The sequence below is a fragment of the Capsaspora owczarzaki genome (assembly GCF_000151315.2).
Source record: "Capsaspora owczarzaki ATCC 30864 unplaced genomic scaffold supercont2.5, whole genome shotgun sequence".
Taxonomy (NCBI): Eukaryota; class Filasterea; order Ministeriida; family Capsasporidae; genus Capsaspora; species Capsaspora owczarzaki.
Window position 1 is genome coordinate 76,652 of NW_011887296.1, and position 12,646 is coordinate 89,297.

General features: G+C 54.0%; 5 protein-coding genes across 5 annotated transcripts; 3 read left to right on the forward strand and 2 right to left on the reverse strand.

Annotated features, from left to right (window-relative positions):
* The first annotated feature begins 137 nt into the window (after positions 1 to 137).
* Positions 138 to 1,955, forward strand: CAOG_03479 (anamorsin). Its single transcript, XM_004348334.2, has 2 exons — positions 138 to 406; positions 935 to 1,955. Exons 1-2 carry the CDS (start codon positions 217 to 219, stop codon positions 1,783 to 1,785), a joined length of 1,041 nt encoding a protein of 346 aa, XP_004348384.1. The 5' UTR covers positions 138 to 216; the 3' UTR covers positions 1,786 to 1,955.
* CAOG_03480 (serine/threonine-protein kinase prp4) lies at positions 1,838 to 5,096 on the reverse strand. Its single transcript, XM_004348335.2, has 3 exons — positions 2,753 to 5,096; positions 2,322 to 2,560; positions 1,838 to 2,208 (listed from the first exon to the last, which is right to left on the reverse strand). Exons 1-3 carry the CDS (start codon positions 5,073 to 5,075, stop codon positions 2,005 to 2,007), a joined length of 2,766 nt encoding a protein of 921 aa, XP_004348385.1. The 5' UTR covers positions 5,076 to 5,096; the 3' UTR covers positions 1,838 to 2,004.
* Positions 5,097 to 5,220: 124 nt separating this feature from the next.
* Positions 5,221 to 7,225, forward strand: CAOG_03481 (Tbc1d20 protein; the record flags this gene model as incomplete). Its single annotated transcript, XM_004348336.2, has 9 exons — positions 5,221 to 5,508; positions 5,547 to 5,761; positions 5,887 to 5,961; positions 6,037 to 6,131; positions 6,214 to 6,307; positions 6,379 to 6,460; positions 6,555 to 6,696; positions 6,787 to 6,977; positions 7,069 to 7,225. Exons 1-9 carry the CDS (start codon positions 5,384 to 5,386, stop codon positions 7,223 to 7,225), a joined length of 1,176 nt encoding a protein of 391 aa, XP_004348386.1. The 5' UTR covers positions 5,221 to 5,383.
* Positions 7,226 to 7,268: 43 nt separating this feature from the next.
* Positions 7,269 to 8,358, reverse strand: CAOG_03482 (hypothetical protein; the record flags this gene model as incomplete). Its single annotated transcript, XM_004348337.2, has 4 exons — positions 7,269 to 7,468; positions 7,565 to 7,605; positions 7,754 to 7,835; positions 8,122 to 8,358. 4 exons carry the CDS (start codon positions 8,356 to 8,358, stop codon positions 7,367 to 7,369), a joined length of 462 nt encoding a protein of 153 aa, XP_004348387.1. The 3' UTR covers positions 7,269 to 7,366.
* Positions 8,359 to 8,621: 263 nt separating this feature from the next.
* CAOG_03483 (hypothetical protein) lies at positions 8,622 to 12,418 on the forward strand. The gene is made up of 5 exons (XM_004348338.2): positions 8,622 to 9,130; positions 9,264 to 9,572; positions 9,702 to 9,873; positions 9,979 to 10,382; positions 10,524 to 12,418. Exons 1-5 carry the CDS (start codon positions 8,678 to 8,680, stop codon positions 12,360 to 12,362), a joined length of 3,177 nt encoding a protein of 1,058 aa, XP_004348388.2. The 5' UTR covers positions 8,622 to 8,677; the 3' UTR covers positions 12,363 to 12,418.
* The last annotated feature ends 228 nt before the right edge of the window (positions 12,419 to 12,646 follow it).

Below are 12,646 nucleotides of genomic sequence, written 5' to 3' on the forward strand. Positions count from 1 at the left end.
ATCCATCCATCCATCCATCCATCCTGCGAGCGATCGCATTTCGAAGAGCAATGCGTAAACGCGTCAAAGTTGCTGCTTGCTGTTCTCTCGTTTTCGGCCTGCACTGCATGGTCGCCGTACAGTCATGATTCACCACACAATTATTACGCACTCGACGACATAGACACGCGTTACGAACTCACTCCTTGTTTCCCCTTCCCTTCTCCTCGATTGAACATGGTCGCTGCTGTTTCGCTGGCTGACATTGCGTCGCGCGTGGTCCGCCCCGGCCAGCGCGTGCTGCTCCTCGCCAACCCGGCCATCGCGTCGGCTGCCATTGTCGATGCACTGCAGCTCCTCAACGGCGTCGTCGGCACGGACTCGTCGGCGCCCGTCGCGCTCGAGCAGGCCGACCGCCTTCTCCAAGGTGAGTGAGGGGTTCCGCGAACTTGCCGCTGCTTTCCCCTCCCTCCACTGCCGCCTTCCTCCACTGCCGCCCCGTCATCACACGAAGATGCGCTTCAAAAGTGTCGAAACACGTTGAAATCGAACCACGTTGAAAACGAACCACGTTGAAAAAACGTCGAATGCGAAACGAGTTTAGGTTGGGAAAAAAAAAAAAAAAAAAAAACACGGAAAAAAAAAAAGACGACACGAGGAAGAAAAAAAAAACGGAGGTTTTGTTGTTTTGCTTCTGAGTTTCCGAGTTTCCGAGTTTCCGAGTTTCCGAGTTTCCGAGTTTCCGAGTTTCCGAGTTTCCGAGTTTCCGAGTCTCCGAGTCTTGTCGTGTTGCAACACTCACTTTGATTTGATTTGATTTGATATTGTGTGCTTGCTTCTGTCTTGTCTCAAAAACCCATGTCAACATCCATCACGCCCCGGTTCGACGGATGGATTGGAAAAATCTCAATGCGTTTGGTCAACAAACTCCCCGATTCATCGTCAACATTGCCAGTGAGCTTGGCTGCATCGTCGTTTGATGTCGTGCTCGCGGGAGTACTCGCCCCGCACGTCGAGTGGCACGACAGCGATCTGCTTGCAGAGCTCGCGCGCATTCTCAAGCCATCGGGATGCCTTGTTCTCGTCGAGCCCGTCCTCGAGACTCAGACACGCTTCCAACACCGCACAACGGACGCTCTGCCGGGCGCATTGCGCCTCGCTGGCCTGGTGGAGGTTGCCGAGTTTGCCCCCACTGTGCCTGCTTCTCAGGAGGAGGTTGCGCAGTTTGCCAACTACTGGGCGCGCGGTGATGCGGAAGCGCTGACCACCCTGCAGACGTCGCTTCGCATCACTGCCGTTGTCGCAAAGAAGCCTGCCTACGAGGTCGGCCACTCTGCCCAACTCCCGCTGTCATTCAAGAAGAAGCAACCTGTTGCTGCTGCTGCTGCTGCAACTACTACGACGACAACCGCGCCCGCTCCGACCAAGAGCGCCGCTGCCGTCTGGAAGCTCGATTCGGACGACGTCTTTGGCGACGATCTTCTCGACGACGAGAAGGATTTGCTCACTGCGGCCGATTTCGCCCGACCAGCGCGCGCTCCCGCTCCACGAGATTGTGGCACAGACAACACTGGCAAGGCCAAGGCCTGCAAGAATTGCTCGTGCGGTCTTGCCGAGGAATTGGCCGCAGAAGCCGCTGCTGGCGGCCCCAAGCCCGGTGCAGCCTCCACCTTCAAATCTTCCTGCGGCAACTGCTCGCTTGGCGACGCGTTCCGCTGCTCTAGCTGCCCATACCTCGGCATGCCGGCATTCAAGCCCGGCGAACAGGTCAAGTTGAACGATCGTCAACTTCGCGCCGACGCTTAGAACTCTTTGTTATGACTTGCTGGATATGATGGGTGGTTTTGTTGTGTTGTTTTGATGATTACTGAATTGACATTTTATTTGCGTTTTACTGCTTCAAGGACCCCCTGCTTGGTGTCATTGGATGCGTAGCAAACACCAAAACGCGTTGTTGCCACTTTGGCCCTCTCGCACCCGCAATTATCGCCATTATTGGGGACCACTGACTCGTGCAGAGACGTGTCACTTGGAGGCCAAAATGAAGGGATGCGACAATGCAGCGGATGGAGAGATGCGGCGAGCGGGATCCCAAGCGAGGCACTGGTCGATTAGATCTGCAAGCTGCGTGACTCGACGCAGTTCCGCCTCATTCAAGCGAGCCGACCCGATCATGGATGCCAGCAAGTCACGCGTTGGCTGGGCATTGTTCGTTGGGCGGATGATTTGCTGCAGAGAATGGGGAGAATCAGAAACAACAACAACAACAATAACAACAACAAGGTGAGAGCGACGACACAACTTTCCAACACACCAACAAAATCCCCCCCCCTCACACCTACCTTTTGCGTAATCTTGTCAGTATCAACAAACAGCAAATTGAAATCTGCATCAAAATGCTTGTCCTTGAAAGCGCCTTTGCGAAGGTACTTGTTGGATGGCTTGCCTTTGAAATCCATGAAAAGTTTGAGCATGTTGTTGTTTGTGTGACCCGGGAACAACACCTTGCCCGTGTACAGCTCATACAGCGTGCAGCCGATCGACCACATGTCAATACCGTAGTCGTACTGTTGACCTAGGACTGTACACGAGAGTATGAACGAACAGACAGAACAAAAAAAAAGAAAAAAAGAAAAAAAAAACAACAAACCAAAAACCCAGACAAATAAACGGTGAGACTCGATGCATCATCCTCCACCTCAAATCGTGACCTTTATCCGCCATCCGCTCGAGACGGCCATAAAAATCATCCAACACGCCGCAAAAAACGTACTAATTTCCGGGGCTCGATAGTATCGGCTCACCAAGTAAGGGGTAATGTCGTTCTCGGAAACGTCGGACGCCGAACCAAAATCACACAGTTTGAGCATGGTCTTGGCCTCGTTGACGAGAATGTTATCTGGTTTGATATCTGCGTGGATGATGCTGCACTTTTGCATCAACCGCAGAGCTAGGAAAAGTTGCATACCATAGGAACGAACAGCACTGACGTGAATGCCGACGCCTTTGCCATACTTTTTCAACAGCTCGCGCAAGTTCATGGCCAACGGCTCAAATACCAAGCACAGGTGCTGCTTGAACTCGAAGCTCCCAAACAGTCGGATGAGGTGGTACTTGTCGTTCGGGTCGGCCGTGTTTAACTTTTTCAAAATCTCCACCTCCTTCAATCCGGCCTTGCTCATCAAGTCGTTCGCACGCAAAATCTTGATGGCAACCTCGCGAACGCCTGTCGTGCCGTCCGGCAGCTGAATCACACCGCCAGGACTCAGGTCCTTGGCTCGGATGACGTTCGAAAACACGCCCTTGTTGCTGTAGTTGACGACCTGGTAGCATCCTCCCACAATCTCTCCGATGGTGGCCTTGTAGTATCCCTCGCCGTCGTCCCAATTCTCGTGCAGGGCAGCCTGAGAATCATCGGCACCCAGTCCGCCAAACGCAGCTGGAATCATGCGTGCTGGCAAATGTTGCACAGCCACCAACGCTGTCTCATCATCTTCCGCAAACATGTCACCAACAACACCACTCACATTGGTGGTGGGCCGCACCACCGGCTTGGAAACTGCCGTTGCAGCAGCAGCATCCGAGTTGTTGTTGTTGTTGATGGCCTTGGCTGCTTTGCGATCGTCCTCGTGGTCTTCAACTCCGTGGGCGCCGTGCCGCGCATCCAGTTCGTCTTCTTGATCTGCGTAAACAATGGCCGCACCGCCTGCGATGGAGCCAGAAGTGTCCATCGGCTGCGAGGTATCGACCCCTTCGTCCGTTTTGGCCAGAACAATGTCCTGCGCCTCCATGGTCTCGCGAAGCGCAGCGTCTTCCGACCCGTCGTCCGCTCCTGGAAGTGGAGACTGCGACACGGAGCCTCGTGAGGACACCGAGTTTCGGCCCGTGGAGAAGCCAGAGCCTTCAACCTCTGACTCGGAATCGCTGTCTCCAGCAACGGACTTGCCACCATAGAGTTTCGATGTGTGTTGTTGTTGCTGCTGCTGCTGCTGCTCAAAGATTTGCTGCTGTGTCGATGGTAGCAATTTGAGCGGTTGCGACGAAGCGGTTGAAGCGACATCCATGGGTTGTGGCTGGGTTGCTGCAGGGGTTGGCTGCGACGCAAGGCGCTTTAAGAGTTCTTGACGGCGCTGCCGTTGACGCTCAATCACGACGTCTTCGTCCTCTTCCTCTTCAAGATGCTCGAGCGAATCTGCTGCTGGTGCCGGTGCTTCAGTTCGGGTGGTGCGGCTGGACGAGGACGAGGACGACGACGAGCTGCTCGAGTGCGAAGAGCCGTGTCCTCTGCTGCTGCTCGAGCTAGAGCTGCCACTTGATCGTGAGTGGGACGAATGCGACGCGCTGCCATGCGACGATGACGGAGGCAGTGACGTCGACGATCCGGACGTTCTCGACGAAGAGGGTTTTGCGCCTGACGATGAGGACGAGGACGAGGACGACGATGCAGCAGTGGAAGGGCCAGCGCTCGAGCTTGACGGACGGCTTGTCGTCGCAGAAGTGTTATGAGTCGTTTGAGTAGTAGTCTGAGCAGCACTTGTCGCATTCGACGGTCGAGTGGTCGTCGACATTGAAGCACCATCAGTAGAAGCAGCAGCAGCAGGATGACCCGCGCCCTCGCTGGGTGCCACCTGCGTCGCCGCAGCCGCCGCTGACAGTGGCGCCACTTGAGCTTGAGCGTGTCCTTGCGCAGGCTGCTGCGACTGCGACTGCGACTGCGACTGTGTGTCGGACGACGCGCGCTTGGCTGCGTCTCGGTAGAAGTCGGCTCGTCTCGCTCGTTCTCGCTCTCGTTCTCGTTCTCGTTCTCGTTCTCGTTCTCGTTCGCGCTCGCGGTCGCGGCTGCGTCTCGAGGACGACGACGACGAGCTGCTGTAATCGCGGCGGTCGTCGCGGTGCGAATGGCGATCGCTGGACGAGCGTCGACGCGATGACGACGAGCTGCTTCGTCTGGGCGACCGCGACCGGGACCGAGACCGGGATCTGGATGGAGAGCGAGACCGAGACCGAGACCGAGACCGAGACCGGGATCTGGAGGGCGATCGTGATCTGGATCGTGATCTGGAGTTGGATCTGGAGCGCGAGACAGATCGCGGCATTGTTGTCTTTGAAAAGTAAGTGGATTGGACTGAGCTGCTCAGACAATTCATACTGTACTGTACAATCACACAAATAATAGTAATGGCAGTGTGGTGGCAAAACACTTCACGCTCGTCTTGTTCAATCGACTCGGTTCAGTGCTCAAATTTGTGAAACCTGAAACTCTGAAAATCTGAGACCACGAAAAAGCTCGTTTCAATCTGATCCATGTCGCTGACGTCGAAGCAATCCACATCCACGCAATCGACGATGAAGACGAGAACGACGACGACGACCAGGACGGCGACAGGACTTGTGGAGCTGCTCGATGCAATGGACGCAGTGGCCGACACTGTGCGAAGACAAGGACAAGGACAAGGACAAGGACAAGGACAAGGACAAGGACAAGGACAGGAACAAGGACAGACCTCAAGCACTCAACTGGATCACACTGTGACGGATCGTGATGGCCATGATCATCGTGGTGGAAGTGCAATGGACGAGCAACACGGACGAGCGCGAGCGGTGACTGAGCCATCGTCGGAGCTGTCACCCGAAGCCCGCCTCATGGCACTGCGCGAGGCACTCTGTCGTATGGCTGGACAGCCGGGTGGCTTCCAGACGAACGCACTGCGACGGCGCGCCTGGCCGCACTTGGTCGACAACACGGCAACATTCATCCGCCACTTTGACGGCGACTTTGAAGGTTTGGGCGCGGATTTCTGAGATGCTCAGACGTTGAGAAGGCGAATTGTCGAGCGTCTCACTCATTGATGAACATTGATCTTTGGAAAAAAAAAACACCACACTCACACACACACACACAAAAAGCTCGGGTGATTGAGCATCCTGAAACGCTCCAAGTCAAGCTCGATGTCGACCGATCGCTCATCCACTATCCACCAAGTAGGTTGGATTTTTGTATCAGATCAATGGGACTGGCATGAGCCGCAAAACTCATCTCGCCTGGTTTGCGCACAGATCTGTCTCCAGTGAAGCTGGCAAAGCTGCGCCAGCATCTTGAAACTGTCATTAACGCCGTGTTGAGCATTCATCCAGAGTTGCATTATTTCCAGGTGCCGAAACCATGGTTGTACCTCGTTTGCTGCTGCACATGCTCCAAAAAGTCTAACCGCTCTTCTTGCTGGACATTGTCAGGGATATCACGATATTGCAACATTGTTTCTACTGGTCATGAATAAGCGCCAGGGGTTTGTGCTGTTGGAGCATCTGAGCTTGACAAAGTTTCGAGGTCAGATTTTCGTCGCTCGCATTGTGGTATGGCGGTCTTTGGCTCATGGTTGGACTTGCGCCGCGCTACAGATTTTATGGGGCCATCTTTGGAAGGCGCCACTACCATGCTTCGGCTAATATTCCCTCTGATAAAGCAAGTGGATCTCGAGTTGTATGCGTTTCTAATTCGGTACGAGTGTAGCCAAGCCTAGAGTGGTGGATTTTCAGTGTTTTACCAGTGTTCAAACTCTGACCACTTTCAATAGCTCTGAAGTGGAGCCAGTGTTCTCCCTATCCTGTGTCCTCACGTGGTTTTCTCACGTTGTGGATGAGCAAGCGGTTATCGAGCGGCTGTTTGACCTGTTCCTGGCTTCGCACGCACTGATGCCCGTCTATCTTGTCACAGCCGTACGTCGGGTGACTGTGGCGTGCACTGAGCGAGCGCGAGCGTTGCCTTGACAAGCTGCATGATGACTTTTTTGCTTTGTTTTGCTGCAGATTATTCTCTTTCGTCGAGATGAAGTGCTGAGCGGGGATTGCGAGTTTTCGGCTGTTTATGGGCTGTTGAGCAAAGTGCCGCCATCTCTACCCTACGACCTCGTGTTGATACCTCACGCCTTGGAGCTATCGGCGCGAGTCCAACCCAACGAGTTGATTGAACTTGCTGGTCAAGCCATGTTTGCTCAGCGGTATGAAATGAATTTGCAAAGGTCGCTGGCTTGCTTGGCGTCACCCATCTCACTTTCGCATTTTGGTCGTTGGGTTGTCGTTGGGTTGCAGAGCGCCCACCACTGCTGCGCTCATCGCCGCTCAGTTTCCACACAAGCCCTCCCGCTCGACCACGCAACCATGGCGAGTAGGATTGTATGCAGTTTCGTTGTCGGTTCTTGCAGCAGCCATGCTGGCGGCCAACTCGTGGATTCGACAACAGCTGTAGGATGGTCCCAAATACCTCTGAATGTGGTGCGCTAGCTTGTATGCTTGTGCCGGTTTTTTTTTCCGCAACGGGTTTCATTATTCACAACCAAAGAAAAAAATCGAGTTGGGATCAAGCGAGGCAAACTCTTTTGTTTGATTTTTAATGTTCATGGGCGTGACCATGACCGTGGCCGTGACCATGTTGCTCTGACTTGACGAAACGAAGACCGCAATAGCCGCAGGGTTGGGGGCCTGGGGGATCCTGTGGAACATGAACAGTAGCAGCCACCAAAAAAAAAAAAAAAATGAGTGACTGGAGGTGCGACCAGAAACGCCACAACGATTGAGCAATACTGACAAGGTTGATGTAAACTTTGGGGTGACCAAGCGCACCGCCGCCTGAGCGCACCAAACAAGCAGAAGAGAGTGAGATTACATTCGCAGCATAATAGCTAGGACAGCGGAGATTGAACGACAGTTCTGAGGGGTCGCTTTGTCTTCCTGTTTCTTCTTCTTGTTTCTTCTTCTTGTTTCTAGTTCTACTTACCGCCGTCGCACCAGACCGAGCGTGAAGGGATTTCAATGATCTTTGCCTGGGCAATGAGGTCGTTGGCAATCTGCTTGTTGGTCTGTCACAATGCATTTCAACCAAAAAACGCAAAGAGTTATCGTCAGTCAAAAGCCACACGCGTTGCTGGTTTGCTTGTCATGCTGAGATGAAGAACTCGTCAGTGATGATGGTTGATGGTTGATGGTTGATGAGTGAGTGGCTTTGCATTGAACGAAGTGCAGCGATCTCTGTTTTCTTTTGCTTCGTCCCTCTCTCTCTCCTCTCTCTCCAACCTCCGCCTCTGCCACGCCACTTGTTTGATGTGTTCTCAATGATATGCACAAAGAAAGGGGGGACGAACGGACCTGCTGCTCGCGGTTGATGAAGCGGGCGTCGCGCATGTCCTTGCCAGGCTTGCCCGACGGCACCGACGCGGCCGACGAGTGCACAGCGCCAGCACCGAGACCAAGGCCAGCGGTGGATGCAGACGACGAGAGTGTCCGTGCAGCCAGAGCAGCAGCAGCAGCAGCAGCAGCAGCAGAAGAGCGAGTGGCAGCCACAGACGACCGCAGAGCAATGGACGAAGCAGCAAGCCGAAGCATAGTGGAAATAGAGAAAGAGATAGAAAGAGAGATAGAGAGATAGAGAGATAGAGATAGAGAGATAGAGAGATAGAAAGAGAGCGATAGAGAGATAGAGAGATAGAGAGATAGAGATGGACTGGTCCGCACACATTGATATTGAATAGGAGCAAGCTTCAAGCACATCAGCATCCAAATGAGACATCAGCAATCATTGAGTATGGATTGCAGTTTGTATGAGAGTTTGCATTATGGAATCCAAGTCAAGTTATCAGTGTTCAATACGAGTTTTCACTTCTCAATTCTCAGCCCATACAATTGCACACTACTCTGGTCAACAATGTCGTCCTCATCCCCACCACCACCACCACCACCACTCTCCTCACTACCATCATCATCGTCCGATCCAGTGGCTGTGTGCGCGTCCATCGTGACGAGCGCGTCAGTGCAGCTCAGCGACTTTCTGCAGCGGCTCAACCAGCTCGAGTCGCTGCTGCTCCACGCCAAGGCTGCCGAAGCCACCGCCAGAGCTCATTCTACTACGACCACTACCACCACCACCACTACTCATTCTACTCCTAGTAGTAGTAGTAGTCCTGCAGCGCGCGGGAAGCAGAGCGCAGACGCGGCCGTCCAGACGGCGTCCCAAGCTGAGGCTCATCGCTCTGCCCACAATGAACCAGCGCCAGTGCCAGCGAAGACTGCAAGCACAGTAATGGTTGCGCCGTCGTCCATTCAAACGACCACGGCGGCTGGTGCTGCTACTGCTGCTGGTGCTGCAAAGCCTGCTACGGTAAAGTGCAAATTCGCATAGACCTCCCTACACCCCTCCCCCTACTCACTGTGTTGAAGCCGTGGATTCGGTCAAAATCTCAAGTGGGAGGGTTCTTGCCATTGTCTCTGATTTCCGCATTGGGTGACTTTAGGACATGCCGGCGCTTGTGCTTGGGACGGCGAGTGGAGGACCGCGATTGCCTACAACTGGTCGACTCGCTGCAAAGCCCCAATCGGCCTCGTTGCCCGCGGGATTGAGCTCAACATCCATGCCATCCTCACTGGAACTGTCCTCGTCGTCGACTACGGCAAGCTCAAGTGCGACGATTGTTGCTACCACCGCCGCCGGCAAACTGGCTGCCTCTGGCGTTGTATCATCACTCTCTCCGCCATCCGCTCTGCAGCATGTTGTTGGCTCGTCGGCCAAGCAACGGCGTTTGAAGTCAGCAAGTGCCATCAAGGTAATGTTGTGACGACGCCCTTTCAAAGCGGTTTGCAGGTTGCTGCTTCTTTGGCCCAGCTCGTCTCCATTTCTCACCGCTTCGTTGTAACACACACACACACACACACACACTCACCGTTTTGCTCAGCGATCGCCCATTTCCTTCCTCGACGCAGTCGGGCGAAAGCGACTTGAGCATCGTTCCACTACGACAGTATCGTCACGTCAAATTTCTGCTCTGCAACGTCAGGGTCGATCGCCTTCCCAGCCCGCCCTCATCAAAAACCTCAACCAGCACGCCATTCCCAAAGGCCCTGTTGGTAAGGCTCTGAGCGCCTCGTGACTGCGTGATATACGGTGCAATCAGACCCTGGTTGTTCGTGCTGGACTTGTTCTGACTACAAACCGCACCCTATCTTCTTTAGGGAGCCATGGCATGCGTTTTGACACTGAAACGACCTCGTGGGTTGGTAATGAAGAGGACCTCGCGGGATTTGACGACTCGGATGAAGAGGATTCGGCAACGCACACCCCGAGCCTGAACAAGACAAGTCTCGACAGAAGGTCTCTGAATCCTCAGGCGGCGCTGGCAGCCACAATTGGCGGCTCAGCGCTGAATCTTGCATTAGACACTGAAGCTCGACGCGAAAGCATATCTGGGTCGGATGTGAGCGACGCCGCCCCAGACCAAGATGTAGACTGGGAGCTCAAAACGCCCAACATTGACGCACTCCGCCGCTCCGAGTCCAACAACCACGAGAAAGCTATGGCATCCTGGTGGAGTAGTCAATCCTGCACATTTTCACCCGATTTGATGTCTGCGAAGCAGGTTGGTGATGGTTTTTTTTTTGGGGGGGGGTGCTTTGTTTTTGTTTTTTGTTTGATTTTTGCTACGGTCATGATGATCTTTTGCGAATCCTTGTTCTCACCTTTGCCCTCCCCTCCACTCCCGGCGCTTGCCAACTTCTAGATTGCCTGGCCATATTTGACACACCAAGCAAGTCTCGTTTCCCAACTGTTCGATCGAGTTCGACAGTTGACCGCAGAAAGGATTGCGGCAGAATCCCGAGCCGCGACGGCCGAAGCCGCTCTGCTTGCTCTCAAACTACAACAACAACAACAACAACAACAGCCAAAATCAACATCGTCCACTCCGCAATTGACACGGGCCAGATCTTTTGCTGGAGCCAGTGGCGAGCTGGCGCGGAATGGAGCCCTGGCTCACCAATCGCCCCCGCCGCATATTGAAGAGCCCGCTGGCACCGATACGGATGACAGCCTGCTTCGGTCGCGGTCACCGGCGTTGTCAACTGATTCGTCATTGTCCTACTCGATCGAGGACGACGGCCTGTCTGGCAGCAGTGCTGGGAACGACCTCGGACCTTCCCTCGAGTATCATCGCCGTGATCTGACAAAGTGGGTTGATCGCGATGACGATGAAGAAGACATTGGTTTCGCGGATCAACTTTTCGCCACCTTGTCCAGGAAGCAGCTCAAGTCTGGCGGCGATGGCCACGTTGATGTCAATGGCCATCAACGAGCTCCTCCAAAAGATGCAGACGACAGCGCTGTCGACATTGATTTCGACTTTGATGGCCACTCTTCAAACGAGTCCGTCTCGGTGGCCATTCCGTCCAAGACCTCCTCTATTCGATTGATCGCACTGAAGGATCTTGCCAATTTTGCAGGCGGAGCACCTGCAGGCTCCGACAGCGACCAACCACACGTTTTGCGCACGAGTTCGTCGTCGAAACTCAAAGAGGTCTCTGCGCAATGGGGCCGCAACTTTACCATCAACGATGGCGACGACTTTGGTCACGATGCTGATGATGAAGTCAGCCTGGCCGGATCGTCGAGTGCCGGAAGCCTGTCAAGCGCCAGCTCACGCAATGTCAGCTCCTCGTTCGATCCGAAGATTGCGGTGGCTACAGTTGCCGCAGCAGCACTACCTTCTTCTTCCTCAACCCTCGAGGCTGAAGCTAGCATCTCAGCCTCCGCATTCGCTGCCTCACCAGCCCCAATCGCAGCTGGGGTTGGCAGCGCCGTCACGCCAGAGAGCAGCACCCAATCATCCAAACCCGCCGTGTCTGTTGCAGCTCCTGCAAGTTTGCCCCAGACAGCTGCGCCACAACTGTCAACAAGAACGGTGGTTTCTCTCGCGAGCATTGGGGCCAAAATGCCGTCCGTCTTGGTGCGATCCACTCCCGCGGTAGCTGTGCGCTCGGTTGTCACGTCTAGCCTTGCCCAGACTGTCCAAGTCACAGGCTCTACTGCAGCCGTCGCACCTGCTGCAGTTACTTCGGTTCTTCCTGGCATGACAACTTTCACCTCATCACAGATGCCTGCAGTCCGGCAACAAGCCAGCGTGCTCGCCAACCCCCATGCCGTCAACGTTGAGCTTGATTTGGATGAATTGGACGACGAGGGCGACGACACTACAGCTGCTTTGGCTGTCAAAACCAAACCAAAGCCCACCTCCTTGACAGCCACATCAACTGTTGTCCAATCCAAACGCCCAACCACCGTGAAAGCAATCACTTCGCTACCAACTCCAGCGCCGGTGCTTCAGCAAGGGACGGTGCCGTTCAATGCCGACGATCTTGCAGCCTTTGACGACGATAACGAGCTTCCAGCCAAAGCAGCATCAACCCGTGTCAGTCTCGCTTCATCTGCATCCGTTCCATCAAAGCGTCCTATGAGTATGCAGACAATCACCTCTTTGCCCGTTTCAATGAGCGTTCAGCCGACGTCTCTCAATTCGGAAGCTTTGGCCGAGTTGGATGAATTAGACGAGTTGGGGGATTTGTGAGCTTTCTTGGACATGTTACTTTTGATTTTTTGTTGTTGTTGTTGTTGTTGTTGTTGTTGTTGTTGTTGTTGTTGTTGTTGTTGTTGTTGTTGTTGTTGTTGTGCGTTGTTGTTCAGAAATTCGACAACCATTTTGATGCTTGATTGAGACTTGCGTTGGTCCACAGTATGTGGCTCTTCAGCGAGAAAAGCGCGACCTTCGATCAGCTGTTCGCGAATTCTCAGGAGCTCGGTGTGTATTGCGCGGCACGGCTGTTGAAAGTTGGATCTCGTTGTAAACGCTGC